General features: G+C 42.3%; 1 protein-coding gene across 1 annotated transcript in view; it reads left to right on the top strand.

Annotated features, from left to right (window-relative positions):
- SH3RF3 (SH3 domain containing ring finger 3) overlaps positions 1 to 18,867 on the top strand; it is a gene marked incomplete at its 3' end in the record, with an annotated part of 242,741 nt that overhangs the window by 141,219 nt on the left and 82,655 nt on the right. The window contains exon 2 of the mRNA XM_084201310.1: positions 12,509 to 12,784. Coding sequence (XP_084057436.1) covers positions 12,509 to 12,784 — 276 coding nt within the window. The remainder of the gene's footprint in view (positions 1 to 12,508; positions 12,785 to 18,867) is intronic.

Below are 18,867 nucleotides of genomic sequence, written 5' to 3'. Positions count from 1 at the left end.
TGTGCAGCATTCATTTTAATCATTCCTCAGAGTGCGGGAGGAAGCATCAATTAAGTTCAGCATGAGAGAAACTCCTGGGAGTGGGTGCAGGAAATTAATTTTTTGGTAATATTATGAAACTGAGGAAGATGATGATGATGATGATGATGATGATGATGATGATGATGATGATGATGATGCCCAGGGACAGCGCTTTGAAAGCATTAACCTGAAAAGGCAGTGAGGAGCCCCATAGTATGTCAGCAAGCAGCTAAAGCACTGAAAGATCCTTAAGGCATAAATTTGACCCATATTCTGTAGATAATCAACTTTCCTCTCCCCAAAGGGGATTTGGGAGAATGATATAAAAGCATGATTTGCATTACGAAGCCTTGTATCTTCCTTGATGTTTTCCTTGTCTGCTCCAGCTGCTATTGCTCCGAACATCAAACTGCGCGGGGGTTTGCTCCGTGCAGGGCAGGAGCTGCACTGTTCCTAATGGGAGCCCAGCACAGCAGTGCAGGGGCCTTTTCCAGCCCAGAGGAGATGAGGACTGGCAGCACTGGAGTGCAAGGTGCTCCTTGACCTTCTCAGCACAGTGGGCACCCCTGCCCAGCGTGCCCAGCACACGTCAAAGCCAGAGCTGATTAAAGCCCTCCTGGCAGTCGGCTGGCTGACATGCAGGAAGGTGCCAGCCTGTCCTGTCAGCGGGACTGAGCCCTGAAATCAACTCCTAATCATCTGCGTGAAGAAAGCGTGTGCCGCTAAATTGCAGCTAATGAATCATTTCAGAGCACGGGATCTGGGTAGAGGAACAAAGTGGAGGCAGGGTGGGAGATGTCAGGGAGCATGCAGTCCCACCAAGGAGTGGGCAGGGATTCTGAAAAAAAAGGTACTCTTTGAGGGAGAATAACAACCAGGGGATACTTCTGATAAACAGGGCTGAAATGCTGTGATTTAAAAAGCACAGATTTTTCATTTTTACTGTGTAGCAGATATTTTCATATTGCTAATCACAGCAAACCGAGGGGAAATAATCTCTCTAAATTCCTGGCAGTTGGTCATCATGTACGTTTCTTCAGACAATGAGAGAATGGACACTCCCAATGGGCTCTCACTTGAGAACTTCTCCAACAGCAAGGGGACGAGGAGGCTGCTCACGCAGTGCAGATGTGGATGAGCTAGCTCCTCCACACTGACATTTTGAGCCAAGAATATTTCAACATTAGCATCTCCTAATGCAGTTTCTTCTCACTGGCTATAAAACCTGTCTTGGTGCAAAAGAAACCTCCGTGATTTTCATTTAACTGTGAGAAAAGAGCCATAGCCATTTTTGTTTAACAGGATTTGTGTGGGCTGTTGGTAAGGGCACGCTGCTGATAAATAAGGTTCAGTTGTAAATATTCTCTAGTGACATGGGAATTTATCCACCTATTGAAGTTTACAACTGAGCTACCAAGGAAACATGTTCTTTAGCTCCACTGTGTATGCAGTCCACGGTGCATTTATCAAATGCCCTGTCAGTTCAGGGAAGGCACAGTTCAGGTAATACAGTATTTATGAAACTGTGAATACCACCTCAGAAAGTTCTCTTAGAGTACATTTTTTAAAGCTGTCTTATGAAAACTTTGGACAAGTGGAAAGCAGAGGATGTATTTTCAGTTTTACAGCACAGGAATCTGCTCTGTGGTCACATGCAGTGAAAAAGATACAACAGAAATAGCTGCTTCCTAGGCACCACATTTATTTATCATAAAGCAAAAATAAAAGCTGCATAAGTAAATCAAATTTGAGTTTTTGTAAAGTTAGGGTTTAAATAGGAATTTCAGATCCTCCCCTTCATCAGATATAAAAATAAAGGCTGGCTTCTCATCCTTCACCCGTTTATCCATTTCAGTTTACAGGCCAGCCTGACACCACAGGCAGGTTCTTTGGGTGGGTACTGTTCATTCCATTCCCATATCAGAGGGCCTTAATGGTCTTTTATGCCATACTGCCTCTCCCATAGTCCTTGGAAACCCTGGCAGTGACCCTGCTCAATCCCCTGTAAAAAACCATCCCTGTTTCACCCTTCAGGCATTGCAATTCTCTGACTGCCTCAGAGACTCCTCAGCTCCTCAGTAAATGCAGGTGTCCATATGGAAGAGTAACCCCCACCTGTGTCACCTCAGAAAGCTGATTTTAAAAAATCCTTAATTTTTAAATTTTTCTAGATTGTTTACTTTGGGTGCTGCAGCCTGTGAGCTGAGGCTGCCAAAGTGGCTCGAGTTGTTTCAGGCGCCAGTTTTCTTGATTCTCAGTGGTTGAAATTATGGAAGAAGCTTTTGTGTAACCTTTAAGTTAACATTTGTGGGAAGGGAGGGAGAAAGAGCGGACAAAGATTTTCCTAGTGTGAATTTATTTATGTTAAAAAAAAAAAGAAAGGAAAAAAAGAAATAATGAAGTCTCTTCTCTACGGGTAGCAATCCGGGCAAGATTCACCGGAGTGGGGCTCCCTCTGTTGAGCTCTGGGAGCTTTGCCAGATGGTAAATAACAGCTGCCCACTCCATTTTTGGGGCAGCTTCATCTCCTGGCCCTTCCTTACCCCTCTCTCCTCCCTGTGGTCCCGCTGAGAAAGAAAAAATTGCAATAGAAAAGTCCCAAAAAAGTAGAGTCTGGGAGCAGGACCTCTGAGCTGTGACCTGCCTGGTCTCTGCCAGGATGAGCTGTAGCAGGACTGGACCATAAAGTCCTTTCTGGGGTGGGAGAGGGTTTCTGCTTAGGAAACACTTGAGTCACAAGGCAAAGAGCCAAAAAGAAAGATGTGGAAAGGCTGGAAAGTAAACCAGAGGTATTGGGCTGGCTAGCAGAGTTACAAAGACACTGCTGGAAAATGTAAGCTGTCCCGTGCTTCGTCAGCTTCCACCAGGAAAGATCAAATGAAGCAGTTGCAGCAGAGATTCATGTTATGGGCTTTTATGCAATACTTCTTGTATTTTCCCCAAAGTGTTATTTTTTTTCTTGCTGTGACCTACAGCATAAGGAATTATGGAAAATTCCAGAGCTGTAAATGCTGCCATTGTGGAAGTGAAGAAGACTGAAAAAACTTCAGGCTCTCAAAATTGCACAGGGAACTGACTTTTAACTCATCTCTTTTATTAAAAAGCAAGCAAGGACTGTTTCTGTCAGGAGGCTGGGAAAACTGGGTCATGGTTCTGACCAAAGTGGTGTCATCTGGGGAGTAATCAATGAGAGATTTCATGTTTATTTAAAGGTTTTAAGACACTTTGAATTGAGAACACAAGGCAAACTTAAAGATATAATGTTGTAGTGCCTTGAATATAAGGAGATTTTTTTTGTGTTTCTCTGCAGCTTCAAGGGAGCTCCTATTTGATTTGTCTCTCCTGGTGGCTCTGGCAGGCTAAATGCAGCCAACTGTGCTGTCTTTCCTCTCTGAACTGCTCAAATAGCACATGGCTGTCAGTTTGCTTAGTAGAGTTGCTCTGGAAAATTTTTTCTTCTGTTATTTGTTGTTTTTTCTGTGTTAACCCACCACCCGTTCCTGAAGCTCAGGAAGTGTTTGGTGGCTCTTGCCCTTGTGAGGCAGTCAGCTGAGGCATATTTTGTCTGATGGTTTCTCAGGAAGCCACACTGCAAACGTGGGTTAGAAGTTGTGTCAGCTATTGGTTGGGATGTTTTGTAGACCAGCTTCTGCTCTGAAGTGTCTGTGCACAGCAGACAATCCTTTCACTGAGATCCTTGCACAAAATTATCAGGGTCATATTTGGTCCTTAGGATCCAGTGAATGTTTTCTGCCTGAAAGGTGAAGGACAGATTCTTAGAACATACCTAGCTTTTGTGAAGGCTACAGCCAGCACAAGACATCACTAAATATTCTCCTCAATGGAGGCTGCCAGACATTCAGCTTTGTTTCCGAGAAGATTACTTGTAAGGAAAAGCTTTATACCAGGTAGGAATTTTCTACACATCTACACCACTTCATCAAGATCATTGGAATTAAAGTGGTTCAACCGAAACCAGAAACTGACCTGCAATTCCAGCAGTGTGTTCACTGTATCACTTATTAAAGAACAAAGAGTTTGGAAGCATTGGGGTTTTGCAGAACTGGAGGGACTTTGCACTGACGTGGTTAAACAGCTGGCTGGTGTTACCCACTCATTCTCTGGGCAGCTATAGCTGTGAACTCACTGCTGGAAATCCAACCTGGCCCTGAATATCACGTGTTGTTTAATAGGAGGACACGTAGTTTGAAAATACTTCACTTAAACAACAGGTTACTAAGAAATAGAGATCTTTGAATGTGTTAATATTGATAGATAGGGAGGGGCTGAAGCAATGTGAGCTGTGCAAAGGACATGAAGCTATTCGCTGCAATTATGGGATCAGATGCACTCTTCCATTCAAGTTGTGAATCTTTCTAAGAGAAATGGCATTGGACTGTAAAACCAACTCAGCTCTAATACTGGTCAAGGGGAGAATCCTGTACAGACCTATGTGAAAAGCTGTGCAGTGGAAAGCCTGCTGTTTTTTTCTCAGTTGTGCTGCATGCATCAACTGCATTTGCTAGGAGAAACTTTGAGACATTCTTTAATCTTGCTATGTACAAATATGGGCCTTATAAGGTGAAATGCAAGTTGTGCCTGTTGGCACAATACAAAACAACCTCAGCAGACACTGTTTTCTTGAGAGATCAGTTTGTGCTCCATTGGCCCATTGCTGAAGAGGATGAACACCATCCCGTGCTGTTCTGGGCTGGTGAGCTCTGTTGTTCCCTGTTCATTGGAGAGCAATGGTGATGTGCTAGAATGATGCTGTACCTGCCTGCCTTCATGCTCCATCTGTTGAGCAATTCCCCTGGTATCTTCTTACTAATTGCAGAAGTCATTTCTGGAAATGGCAGATAGGCTCCTAATCTGTTTGGACGCTTCCCCTCCATGTATAAAGGCTGCCTCTTGCAAATGTGTAGAGACATTCCCAGACCTTTCAGTTTTGGAAAAGCATTTTCCCTTCTACTCCAGGTGGGAGCCATGCACACATCAAGCGCGCATTGTCTACATGTGTCTTCAGGTGTCACAAGGGCTGCAGCCTATCTGCAGTGAGGGTCAGGGCCTAAATATTAGTTAACCATTTTGTCAAATAAAACAGTAAAGCTTTAGCTAAGAACTTTTATTTTTATTGTGATTATTTAATACCTATATGGCACTATCAATAAACATGCCACTTTCAGGAGTATATAAATGATCACATTCAGTTTTCATTCTCCATGGTGCTGTTTCTATTGTCATCTCAAATACTTTTATTCTTAAAGTTGATTTCAAAAAGGTTGTACATGCGAAGTGTGGCTTTTCAGGCTTTTACTGATCTGTCAGGCAGAGCTGACTAATAGCACATAACCAGGTTTTGTCTCTGCTTCGTGCGAATTTAGATTCTCTTTGATTAATTTTCCTGCAATCAGCTTTCAGTGAAAGCAAATGCTGCAGTGTCACTGTTGAGGTATGTCAGACAGGTGACCTGTATTTCTGAATCACTGCACGTAAGACGAAGCATCTTACACAGAAGACAAAGCACTTTTGAAAGTTTTGCTGTGAGATAGGATGATGATTCATGATCTGTCACCCTGAAAGTTCCTCTTGAGGACAAAAGCCACTAAAAACTCTGCAGGTCACAGATCTTGTGGTAGTATACATTTTTTGGTTTAACTGCACTGGATAAAGTTTGCCTCGACCCCTTGTTTCTTTAGCTCGCTGCATGTGCAAATGCTCTCTCCTGCTTCCTAGGGTTGACTAAGCAACATGTTTTAGTTTAGGTGAAAGGTGTAGCCCTGGAAAGGTGTTAAACTGAGAGGGAGCACAGTGAGCAGGATGGCAAGGAGTAAGCAGGCAGTGCACAGTCCCTGCTGCCCTGCCAGGTCCGGCAGACACGGCTGTCACTGCCAATACAGTGGAGTTGCTTGTCGTGCCAGACTGCCTTCCACTTCTGTGTCCTAAAGGGATCTGAGCAGGCTCATGATTTAAATTGCTCTCAGCTGATTTGAATGGGAGTTTTGGATGCCAAGATCCCACTAACAGGGTAGTTACAGGGAGCAGAGTAGCCCGTCTCCTCCTCAGCAGTCCTGCTGATGGGTGCTCCATCACGCAGCCCTTGTCCTCTCCAGCACAGCTGCTGGGATTTCTGTAGAGCTCTTATGGGTGTCAGGAAACCATATGCTGAAGTGCTACCCAGCCTGCTTGTGGGGAGTTTCCTACCAGTTGGAAAACGTAAATTCAGTCCAAACTGTCGCTGCTGAATCTTTGCTTGTGTAGACTGGGAAATTCAGAGTAATGTGTGATGCTTCAGAGTAATGGAGCAAAAAATTAGCAGTATGTGTTTTAATTATTATTTATGCTCTATAGTAATAGCTTGCATTTAACTGTATTTTACCACTGAGATGTGCATGCTTTTTATTACTTTTCATTACTTTTTTCCTTTTCTTCTTTATTGACTTTGAATTTACTTTGGATGTTTACACTTCATAGTGCTTGATGAAAGAGATAAATGTATATACATTCATGCAGAGGAACAGACTCTTCAGAAATATATTTGGAGTATGGGGGATATGGAGATAGATCTTGGAGAATTTTGAAGGACTGCAGCAAGCAACATGCCAGTTTGTTTTGCTGAAGTGACTTATTACAGACTTTAAAAAAAAAATTATCGTCCCTAGCAGTGTTCCTATCAGGCTGTTCCAGCAGTGTGTTCTGAGGTTGTTTGGCTTTAGCCCCTCCTGCTTCCCCACTGACTCAGATGATGATCAAGACTCATGGAGCAAAGGGAAAGAGGAGTTAAATACTCCACCTTTTGCATTTTCTCCAATTCTTTCATTCTTTCACCCCCTGACATAGGGGTCAGGTGACACTGCCCCCCCATGGGGCAGGCAGAATCACACCTGCCTCTTGTGGGGGATTTCCATGTGCAAGGGAACCCCTTGAAGCAGTGAGAGGGAGGTTTTTGCACAGTTTGAGCTTCACAAGGCAAGAGCCTGGCAAGAGAAATTACCCTTCAGCATTAACAAGGCTTTCACACTGCAGAAAAACAATCTTCTGCTTTGCTGTTGTAGAGGGGAGCCATAGCTGGAGCCTCAAGAGATTTCTAGGCTTTCAAGGATCTAAACACAAACTCAGTTTGAGAGAAACGTTGGATCATAGCATTTCTGTCTGGGTTTAGTAGCCGGATGCCTTGCCCTATTTATTTTATTTTTGATTTCTTGTTTTATAAGCACCTGCCTAGCACTTTGGGCAAGCATTGGACATTTTTTTGAAGTAGTGACCTCCTCCACCAAGTCCTGCATGCAGAAGTTGGCAGGCTCTGACCCCTGTTGGAGCCTGTGTTGCTTTTGAGCACATTGGGGGAAGAGTTTATTTTCTGTAACTTTTGAAAACTGAAGACCTGCTCTATCTGGGCAGCTCACATTCTACTAAGCTTTCTACTGGGAGAATTTATTGGAAGCAAGCATGTTTGGGTTTTTTCCCATTCCTTTTGTTCTTCAGGATACATAATGAAGAATGCTCCGGCTTTGCCAGTTAATTGCTTCATGGCTGTTATTTGTCAATTTGCCAGCAGGTTTCTGCTTAACTGCTGCTATTTGACATTGCTGAAACACAAATGCAGAATGATTGAGTTGCCAACATATCATTGAGTCTTCTGCAAGGGGGATTTTCAGCATATTAACGCTTCAGGCTTTCACGTCAGTATTGATTGCTGAAATAAAAAGAAACCTTTGGCAGTATTCAGCATCGTGCCAGCACGGATTTAGTGGCAGGAAAAAGAAACTGGCTGTTGTCATCGACTGTGACTTCATCCCTTCCTTTCTTCCTTTCTTAATTTTTTTTATTTCTATACACACCCACACAGAGTTTTGAAATTTAATACACATCATAGCCAAATGCCAGTTAGCTTCACAATAAACCAGCAGGGCAAATCAACTACTTGATGCAGTCAGATGTCGAGGCTGTTTAATTTTGCAGCCACCTGCGTTGTGCCTGACCAGATTTCATGGCAGCTGGGGAGGGGGTTGATGGCAGGGGTTCCTCACAGTGAAGCACAGGTTAAGAGCTGACTTGGAGGAAGACAGTGGGGTGGTGGTCTCTGCTGAGCTCCTCACAGGACAGCCAGGCTGCCACCACATTGTGAAGCTGAGTGGCATGGGGAGAGGAGCAGCACGATGCTGCTGGGGCCAGGCTTGGAAAGGGAGCTCCCCTTCCTGGACATAGTGAGGCAGAAGATGCCAAGATGGGGCCCCATGGATGAGCAGGGACTTAGTGGTGGAGCAGGGGATGAAGTGAATGCTGAGGATGTCGTGCAGAGGCTCAGTGTTGTCCACCAGCAGTTGCTGTGGCAGTGCTCATGCATGGAATGGGCATAGGAAAGGTAAGGAGGTTTTGCTCTGCTGAAGCAGGGAGGAAGGTGTGAGCCTCCTGCAGTGGCTGGAGAAACACCTCTATGGGCTTTGCCTCACCTGAACCTTGCCTGTCTCTGCTTTGCTTTCGTCTGATCTCTGGAATGATACTTTAAATCATGGTTTAGATTAGAAGGTTTTGTAGGAAAGACCACATGGACGTTCTGAAGGTGATGATTTCTGACTGAGATGCTGCTGCATGGAACAAAGACCTGAGGGGAAATAGGACAGGGCATGAGCCGAGGTTTTGAACATAAAATAGGAAGGCCATGCTCACCAGCAGGGCTCGGGGAGTTTCGGTGTCAGTCGGATATCTGTCCTGGCCAACCTCCTTTCCTTTGAGTTGGGAAAGTCAAGTGAGGAGGAGGGGTGTAGATAGGTCAGAATTGTCTGCACAAAGGTTGTCAGTGAGGAAGATAATCAGGATCAGAGGAAGATTTCTAAGAACCACATTGCAACTAGCAAACAGCAGCAGAGATTGTTTTTATTCTATTTCTAAAAGATGCTTAATGCTCCTTCCTTTCAGATGTAGTCCAGAGAAAATTTCTGAATCTGATCTGCTTCTCACTTATGAATTAACCAAAAATAGGAATAATAAAGGGAAACTTCAAAAAATATGCTTCTTAGGAACCATTAATATAATGTGACCATGAAAAGACCATTGAAAGCTAGATCTTTTGGCCAGGGTATATAATCAAAGGAGCTTCAATAATTTATCTTAAGTGTTTGGGGTTGGTTGGTTGGTTAGTTGGTTGGTTGAGGGTATTTTGGTTTTTGTGTGTTTTGTTTTGTTTGGTTTTTAAATTGTAATTGTGATATTAAATTTCTCTCTTTGGTTGATTTCAGCAGACACTTAAAGCTTTAGAACAGAACAAGTAGCTTTATTCGAAAAGCATTAGAGGACACTTGCACCTGGGCCACAGTAAATGCAAGATTTACATGGGATGCTCAAATTAAAATGGGTACATAGAGCCTTACAGAAAGGCTGGGAAATGTCTCAATGTTAGAGGGTATCTTTTCCACTAAATGACATGTTCACCTTAAAAAATGCCTCTACAGAGTTTTTAGTTGAAAAGTTTTGATTCAGAATTAGAAAAGCTGTAGCTGATAATTGGAACAGTTTGTTTTGTAAGTCCTTCCCACTGTCAGTTGCCCAGATCTTCTCTGTGTAGGAGAGCTCCTAGATGGCCCACAGATAAGCCCATGAAAGAGAAGAGGAACACAAGCACCTAAACTGCAAATTCCCACATTAAGGTTTCCAAATAAAACAAAGCCAGATTTCAAATTTATGTCTGGCAGTTGGTTTGTTTTTCTTAAAAGTCTTCCTTTGCATCAGGTGAAGGTAAAAACAGAGACCTGAACCATCCTCTAGCCAGACCAATTAATTATCAATAAAAGCCCAGCATGTATTGCATAAGAATTTCATTGATGAAGTGTGCAATGGAGTAAAATCCACTTTCTTTTCTGTTGAACTGGGGGCTACTGTGTTGCCTTTTTACATAGTAAAATGAGACTTGGGAAGAAAAAGTGGCTAAAAAGTAAAGAAAGTGATCTGACCTTGAATTGCTACAAAGATCTTGGGAATAGGAAGGTCCCGTCTAGGGTGAGTGATGCAGAGCGTGTTTGCCCGGCGTGTTTCTGGATCAGCAGTGTGCACCTGGCAGAAGTCTTACTCTTCCTTTGATAAATTGTCTTCTCCCAGCATGAATTAAAGTAATGGTTCTTTTATTTCTAAATTACTACAAGGCTCTATAGTCTTTCAGCTTAGTGTGTTTTTTTTTTTTCCTAGTTTCAAATGAGTAATGCAATCTATGCCTTACCTAAGGAGTTTGATGGTATTGTATGCTTAATCTTTAAAATGCTGTGTAGGGGGGCAACGCTTCGCTTTCAAAGGAAATAACCATCCTGGCAGAGAGCAAAATATCAGTAGGATGCTGCCACTGATTTGGCAGAGACTGTTTGATGCTTTGTTAGCTGGCTGTTGATTGTATGCTTTTTTAGTTATGTTTGAAGGAGCTTCCAAAATAACTGGTCTTTAAGTGGGTAGCTCCATTCAGACACAGCAAAATCCAGAAGAATACAGAGGACTTGCAAAGGAACTGCAAATTGCTAATGAGAAAAGTCAGAACTGGGGACATATCTGAAAGAAATTAAATCCCCCTCCAGACAACATGGATCATGCTCTGAAGAGCTGTGCCTCTTTGCCTGTCTCCTTCAGTGTGGGCTGTAGGCAAAAAGATCTGTCACACAGCATTCCAAGACCTGCACAGCTACTAAAGCCTTTCCTAATAAAAATGAGTAAGTCAAGGCCTGTGTGCGAAGGTGCATTGAAGAAAGTGACTCTTTGATCAGGGTGATGGTGTGTGCCTGCCGCAGTGACCATCTGGCGCCCAGGAGCGGCGGAGGCGCCGGCAGGCAGCGCAGGCAGCGGGCTCTGCTTCTCCTCCTCCTCCTGCCCAAAGATGCAGGTGGAAGAGCATAAAACCCACCCCACCAGAGCAGGTCCCTTTAATGCACCCATCGGAATTGAAAAATGCCTCTGCTTGTGGCTTTAACAAATACCATGAAAAGTCATCCCAGCATCTCATTTTCTGGAAGTGCAGTGTTTCTGTCGGGCCACTCCACCTTCCCCCCAGGGAATGCATCTGAGTGTTATTTTAGGCACAGGAATGTCATCCAAAAGTACAGGCATACAAAACACCTGGGGGAATACCGGGGTGTTTTATTAAATATAGCTTTACTTTTGCATTGTCCCTATAGGACACGCCATTGACAAGCATGATGCACAGCAGGGAACAGACTACTCAAAGGCCTGTGTATGCAAAGAAAACTGTGTCATTTTTGTAAATACAACTCTGAAAAAAAAACAAAACAAAAACCTTCTTACAGAAGCCTGATTTTTAAGGACCCCTCTAACATCCCTTGTGTTATGTGCTGCTATATATTTACAAGCTGACTCTTAGTTCAAATTTTAAGAAATGAAAAATGCTATAGGATAATACAGCAATACACCTTTTGCACTCCAGTATGGGTTAAAGAACTGTTATAGGACCATAGCAGCCGGAAGCTGTGTCCAACACAGTTACCCCCTGCTCTGTGGGACTCAGCAAGAGGAGCAAGTAGATGGGGAGGAGAGGGGCTGCATAAACCAGTAATTCCACCAAAATGTTGTCCATGCAGTCCCAGCCTGGGTGAGATAATCTACCTTTCACTGGGACAAAAGGAACTCTGGGAAGAATTCTTCACACTCAAGTGGCTTCCATCAAATAGGTTTCACTCTTTCATCATACCAAACAATGAACTTCTTAGGCTTTTTATTTTTCTCATGGGCCATGATTTTTTAGTATGTTTCTTTAATTTTTTTAATGACAGCGAAAGCTTCAGAGCTCTTTTTAGTTCTAAAAGAAAGATTTGGGGCATTCTGCCTATTCCACTTTTCCACAAGGACATTAATTCATAAGCAACAAAGAATATTACAAGTGTTTACAGTAGCCCTCAGTGAGCAGCACGAGATTTGGGGATTTTGAAAGAAATAAGACTATTTGGTTACAGAATCAAAAGCTAAACAAAAGGCTTCAAACTCAAAAATGTTTTGAGATGCTCAAACAAATACAATGAAAAATTACCAATTTGCCAGCTTTTGTAACCCTGTGAATCATCAGGCATGTATTGTTTTTCTCTCTTCTGAGCTTCAGAAACCAAAGCAACCCTGAAGATCAAAATGTCTAATATTCTGCCTTTTGGCACATCCAAGTTTAGTTGTTTAAGCATATAGTTCTGCTTACATAGGATATTTTGCAAATTAAGTGATGCTGCTTGGTGGTGTAAGAGGTACTGCAGGTTTCAGCTGAGCTACATGAGCTGGACAGTGCCTGTTCTGATGTAACACATCTACTTTCTCAGGCTTGTCATCATTTGCATCCTAATTTTCCTGAGATCCAGAGTATAGCATTATGGGGCAGTCTGCTGCAGTCATTGGGGTCATTTGGCAAATGAACACGGTTGATCAGTTTGCTTCTAGCTAAACAACAACTCTAAGAACCATATTGGTGCTGGCCGGAGATTGCTTAAAGGCGCTTGTTTTGTTTCCCCAGAGTGTTTCTCAGCTTCCCTATGGCAAAGCCCTGTACACATATGAGGGAAAGGAGCCTGGTGACCTCAAGTTTAACAAGGGGGACATCATCATCCTGCGGCGCAAGGTGGACGAGAACTGGTACCACGGGGAGCTCAATGGGAACCACGGCTTCTTCCCCGCCAGCTACATCCAGTGCATCAAGCCCCTCCCACAAGCTCCACCTCAGGGCAAAGCACTTTATGACTTTGAAATAAAGGATAAAGATCAAGACAAGGATTGCCTGACCTTCACTAAGGTAGGAGAATAGGTTTTTTTAAAATGTTTAGAAGTCTGCTGCGGTAGGGAGTGATGGGGCGCATGTGGTGCTGGCAGCTGAGCCAGGAGCACAGGGGTGCTGGGGCTGGTGGGACACCTTCCTGGTCTGCCTGGCCTCCCTGGCCTACCCTGCACTCTGTGAGATTGTGCCATGGATAGGAAGGCTGGTGTAAAGCTAGTGAAGCTCAACAAGTAGAACTGACTACACGCTTTCTGAGAAGATTTTTTTCCCTCTAAAAAGCATGCATTTCATCTGCATTGAAATGTTCCCCAAGAATTGCTCAAATTTCAGAAAAAAAACCCTAATGGAAATGTGTCTTTTAATGTTCCTTATTGAATCAGATGTTCCAGTGTTTTAAAATTGCATTCAGCCTCAAAATGTGTATTGCATCATACTATATACCAATTTACAGTTGAAATACACTATAATCATAATAGTATTTCCTATTTTAAGACCATAAAGACACTAAAAAGCAGACATTTAAAAAACAGTCTTTGGTGGTTTTTTTTTTTAAACCAAAATGTTTCATAAATTCTTGTTGGAATGAGAGAAAACTGAGATATTGTAATTTCCTTTGGATTTAAAATGTCACGTTTTCCCTTTCACCCCCACCTCCCCACCTGCTTTTTGCCTCCCACTCCCCTCCCTAGCAATTTGGGTTGACCTTAGATGGGTTTCATGGATATCAAGAAACCCACAGTAAAATAAAGCCTATCCCCTATTGTTAATTTATGGCAGTGAATGCCATGGAGAACCTGTTCATTGTCATTTTCTGTTTTATTTCAGCTGTCTGCGGCTGTTATAGTATCACATAAAGTAATAACAGTTATGCTGAAAATGAATATGAAATAGACGATAAAAATATCCTTCACCAGGATTTTACTGACCTCCTCTTTTGAAGCTACTTATTATAGCTGAATGAATTATTTGCAGCATATAATTTTCTCACCGAATGTAACATCTTTTTCACTCATGCAGTGTTTCTCAGCAGAATGCAATTTCCTAGACTGTATACTTTCTCATATTTATTTAACAAAGGATTTGTAAGCACTTTTGTTCCATAGCAAGTGAAGTGTTTGATTGCAAACACTGCAAACCCTACGACTAGCCAGCCTCCCTGGAGCCATGAATCTCTGCAAGAAAGTGGGCTGCTCAGTGAGAAGTAACAGCCCTGCACTAACAGAAAGTTAGCCAGAAGTTACCTCTGAGACCTTATCAGTAAATATATATTTTCTGGTGCGTTGTTTTTCTCGCTGCCTGCCCAGAGGTACACTGGTGACTTCTCTGAGATGCAGTCTTCCTTCTCTGCTTAAAGTATTCCTTGCTTGCTCAGTCTTAAGAAATTTAATAGGTATGCCAGGCAGTTGTGGTCTTTTTTGCTACAGCAGGTCCTTTCCTAGACACTTTCGTGTTTGATGTATTTGGTGCCATATATCAGAAAGCCTCCTTTACAATAACTGCCTTTGTATAGTGATGGTTCTCATTTTCTTGGCTGTCCAATGTCATTCTCACATAGAGCATTTCTTCCTGCTGTATAGCTCTACTCTCAATCTCTCAATTTTCCTTGTTTTCACCCCTCGTGTTACTGTCAGCATCCTTTTATCCCTGATGACTGTGTTTTCCCCAAGGGGGTTTGGTTTCTCTTCTACTGCTATTTTCTTCTTTAGCTCCTTCCACTACACACACTGTCACCTTGTAACAGTTTTTATGTCCTGCCTATTGTTCTCCCTGACAGTGAATAATCTATTTTTCATCTTGGGACTTCACCGTCATGTTTTCATCAGTTTTCTCAATGCTAATTTTAGCTGTCACCTGTGCTGATGAAGGTTCCTGTTTAACCCAGATTATAGATCATCTGCTGATGCAGTCAGTTCCTCTGCACAGAGTCCTGAGCACTGCAATGCTGTAGATGTGACTTGCCACTTTGAGCAATATGCATCACTCAAATGTCTCAGTTTGCATCTGAAGATGCTGGACCAGGTCTCAGTTTCATTTACACTATTTGTTCCTTCCCCTGGAAGAGGGGTTACATTGGCATAACACCTACACAAACGAATATAACCTATTTGTGTACTGAAACTTATTTAAGGCTACCAGACACTTGTGATTGGATTTTACTTGTAAGTATAAAATAAAGAAGAGTTTTCCTCTAAAGAGAAGCTACAAGAAGGAAACTCAAACATGGGGATATTCTGTATCATTTTGTTTTGTTGTTCTTTTGCTGGGCTTTGCTTTTTCCCATCCTCCTTTTTACTATGCACCCAGAATACTTACTGGTACAGTAAAAGAAAACAAAGGAAGGATATTTGGTGTTTCCTCTTGCTAATTTGTTTTCTTGCATTTTTCAAAATGAAAATGTTTCATTGTTCCAGATGTGTATTGCAAGGAAATGAAGTCTACTTTGCACAGATTTCATGAGGAGTGCTGCAGGGTGTTTTTGCCATTTACCTATTTTCATCTCCTGTAGATACAACACTCTCCAAATAGAAGGCCAAAGATGCAAATGTAATAATTTTTATGCGTAAGAATAAAATCAGGAGGGGCAGAGAAAAATCTGTTTTGAGTATCCAGTGCAAAAAACAAAGCTCCCACATTCTCTCGCACCATTTGGACTGCTCCCTCAAGTCCTCTCCCCAGAGAAGCCATACATACAGGCATAGGGTCTCACCTCTGTTCTCTCCTCTGTGCTGTCTGTAAGATGATAGAACTTACCCAGATTTCCTACTTAATATGTTTTCCCTCAGCGTTTGGCAGCGATTCGCCAAACCAGGCAGTTATTTTTTCCATGTAACAACTGGTTCCAGCCTTGTGTCAACTGTGCACCAATTAATGCCAGCAGTTTCAGAAGTTGTACTCCTGATGTTCTCTAGTGTGGTTGGGATCATGCTGTGGCCTACAGAGCCTAATTGCATGCTCTTGGGATATACTTACTGGCTCAGCTTTCTAATCTCTCCTAACGTGGTACCACAGTATGGACATGGGATCCTGCTGGCTCTGTTTTAAAAAGTAATTTATTCTTCTCTGGGCTGTGAACACTGGTACAAAGCACATTCAAGAGGATTCTGCTCTCAGGTATAGCAGTGCAAATCACAAGTAGTTGCAAGGCTGTCTGTGTAGCTGCCCCAGCCTTACACTGAGTCCAGTTTCAGCCCGCACATTTGTTTTGGTGCTGGACCACCCTCTGCATGCATCTTCACATGGCCATCAGAAGGCTGAGCGATGCTGGTTGATGAGTCTGAAACCTGCAAAGGGTAACTGTTCACCATGCTTCATTGCTCATCACATTTTTGATAACATCAACTGTTTCCCTCATTTTCCAACACTTTCGCTCCCAGCCCACAGTGGTGTCTAACAAGAGCCGTGCCAATCTTAGAACCATCACATCCAATACTTGTTCCTGGCTGTGGAGCAGCCCCTTAGCACTCAGTTCCAGCAGCATTTGCTGTTCACAGAGGGACCATCCCAGCAATAGCTGGTGACAGGGATTCTGGTGCCAGCTGGCAAGCGCTGTCTCTGGACTCACCAAGCACCACGTGGTGCCATCCTGCCATCGCTGCGATCTCCCCAGCGCTCTAGATGGAGTAGTTATCTCTGCAGAATAGCAGGCACAGCTGCTCTGTATTGCTTCGTTAATGGCCATTAATGACTAGAATAAAAATCAGGCTGTGAATCATGACTGTTATTGGACACAATTTTGTGCTGTTTTCTCAGCAAAAGGATTCATTTCTCTGTCAATCAGATAGCTCTTTAAGTGATTTATCTTTGACTTCTTTTCTGATAATGATTATAAACTGGAACTGCAGGTCCCACATGCCTGTCACAAGGCTGATCCAGCCCTGATGAATAGAGAGAAACTCAAGCAAGAAGGAGAGAGCAAATAATTAAAGGGTCTAGCAACAGGCATAAAAGGAGCACGACATATCTTTGTCCAAACTACAGTGAGTGCCATTGGCTTTTGAAATGAGATTTGAGGCTTGGATTCCTTTATGCTGCCTGGAAATCAATTTAGTCAATGTGAAATAGTGAAGTGGTATGCCAAGAGATCTGTGGCATTTTGCTATTCATGATCCTTTTGGGAACCTTTCTAGGAATTTATAAGTAGCACGGCTATCCAACTAATATAAGGGTCTAAAATAGTTCATGCTGAAGCTTTCACCAGCTCACTGTATAGAATGATGTCGTTGGCTGCAAATTCAAAGAAACTTTCTAGTAATAAAAAAATTTTTTTGGGATTTGCTGTAATTCTGAAGATTTTCAACACCCTTCTTAAAACTAATTATGTAATGGAATTCTCAAGAATTTGCACTTTGCTCTCCCACAAAGATAGTAATTTTGAATATCAGCATATCTCAGGATGCATTTTTCATATAGGGCCATATTCAGCAGCCAGACTTGGCTGAGCCAAATGAAGTTCAGTGTATGGAAATGCTTCCAGATTTCATACATCCACAGAAGGTAAAGTTGAAGGGATCTTCAAAGGTCAGCCATTCCCCACCCCATCCTTGAGCAAAGTCAACACAGGATAAGCTTTCCTGCCAGGTGTCCATACAGCCTGCTCCAGAGATGGGATTGCAAGTTCCTCTAGCAAAATCTGGTCAAAGGCTTCTGGGGTTTTACAGTTTAATTTTTTTTCTTAATTTCTTACATGTGTAAATAGTTGCAAATATATATACACACACATATATATATATATATGTATGTACGTATACATATATATGTATATACGCGTATATAGACATATATATGCAGTGCTGGGTTAATGGTTGGACTCAATGATCTTAGAGGTCCTTTGTAACCTGAACAATCTATGATTCTATTCATACCCATGTGTATGCACTTACACACACATGAGATTATATATGTGCATGTAGTGTAGACTACATCACATTTTGTGTTTTTAAGAAAGTCTTTTAGGGAAATAGCTGAGCAAATATAAAATAGGAACACTCATAGCAGGTCCCTGAAGTGATGCAGTCATTTCTTTTCCTCGTTTACACCCTTTACCTAGATTCTAAATTTATGCTAATCGGTCTTTTGTAAGAGTGTGTGGAAGCTTTGCAGAGATGCATTACTGTCAGTTCTTTAAACACATCAAAAATGGTCTGTGCAGACAGGGCTTTGGAAGGGAATGCTATCTGTTTCTTCAGGAAATTAAATGCACAAATTCTTTTTGCATCCTTCCAGCTGTAATAAATAGCTGAAGGACTCAGTCTGTAGCTGTTTCTGTGAGCTTCCCCCTAATGGATCATTCAGATGAATAATGCAAAGGAAACATTTAAACTATTTCAGAGTGCATGTATTCAAAATGCACATGTTCAAAAACTACTAAGTACATCACATCACATCACATCTCTGTTATGGTCGTTTTTCTATCAAGGCAAATTCGTGGTCTGAACATCCTGGATCAGGAATTTGTGGGAGTTTTTTCTATGTGAGAAGTATTTGCAAAAAAGCCAGCTGCCTTTGCCTGGCCACTTGACATCAGTATCTTGTTACATGGAGCATGGTAGAACATACATAGCTCTTATTTTCACAGAATGAGTAGTGGAAATAAAGTGAGATCGGCAGGGAACTCTGTCTCAGCTTTCTGGAGGAAGAGATTTTCTTCTTTTTAGTAAATTCCTGCACAGGAGCAGAGAAAGATTGGATGCCATGAGGGAAAAAAGCTGACTTCCCAGCTTCTCTCAGCCCATTCCTTTCTTTTCTCATAGGAGATCTGAGCATCCAGGCAGAGCCCCATTGAGAGGGTTGCCTTCCACAGCTGTTGTGGAAAGCAGCACTGGTTTAAGCCTGGGTTTAGTACAATGACCCCAGAAGAAAGGGGTGGTAGCAGAAATCTATTGACAAACTGAGTAGTTCAAACTGGGAAAAGTCAGGGTTTTGTTCTAGTCACTTCAGCTTTCCTAATGACTTGTACATTCTGGGTGTGAACTATACCAAGTGAAAATTTGAGCAATATGAATATGGTTTGTACTTTGCTTTATCTCTTGTTTTATAATTCCCAAAGAAGTTCATAATCTGCTGAAATTCTTATAAGGACTCCTGGATTAAATATAATACCA

The sequence above is a fragment of the Fringilla coelebs genome (assembly GCF_963513975.1).
Source record: "Fringilla coelebs genome assembly, chromosome: 2".
Taxonomy (NCBI): domain Eukaryota; kingdom Metazoa; phylum Chordata; class Aves; order Passeriformes; family Fringillidae; genus Fringilla; species Fringilla coelebs.
This window is presented reverse-complemented; position numbering and strand designations above follow the sequence as displayed.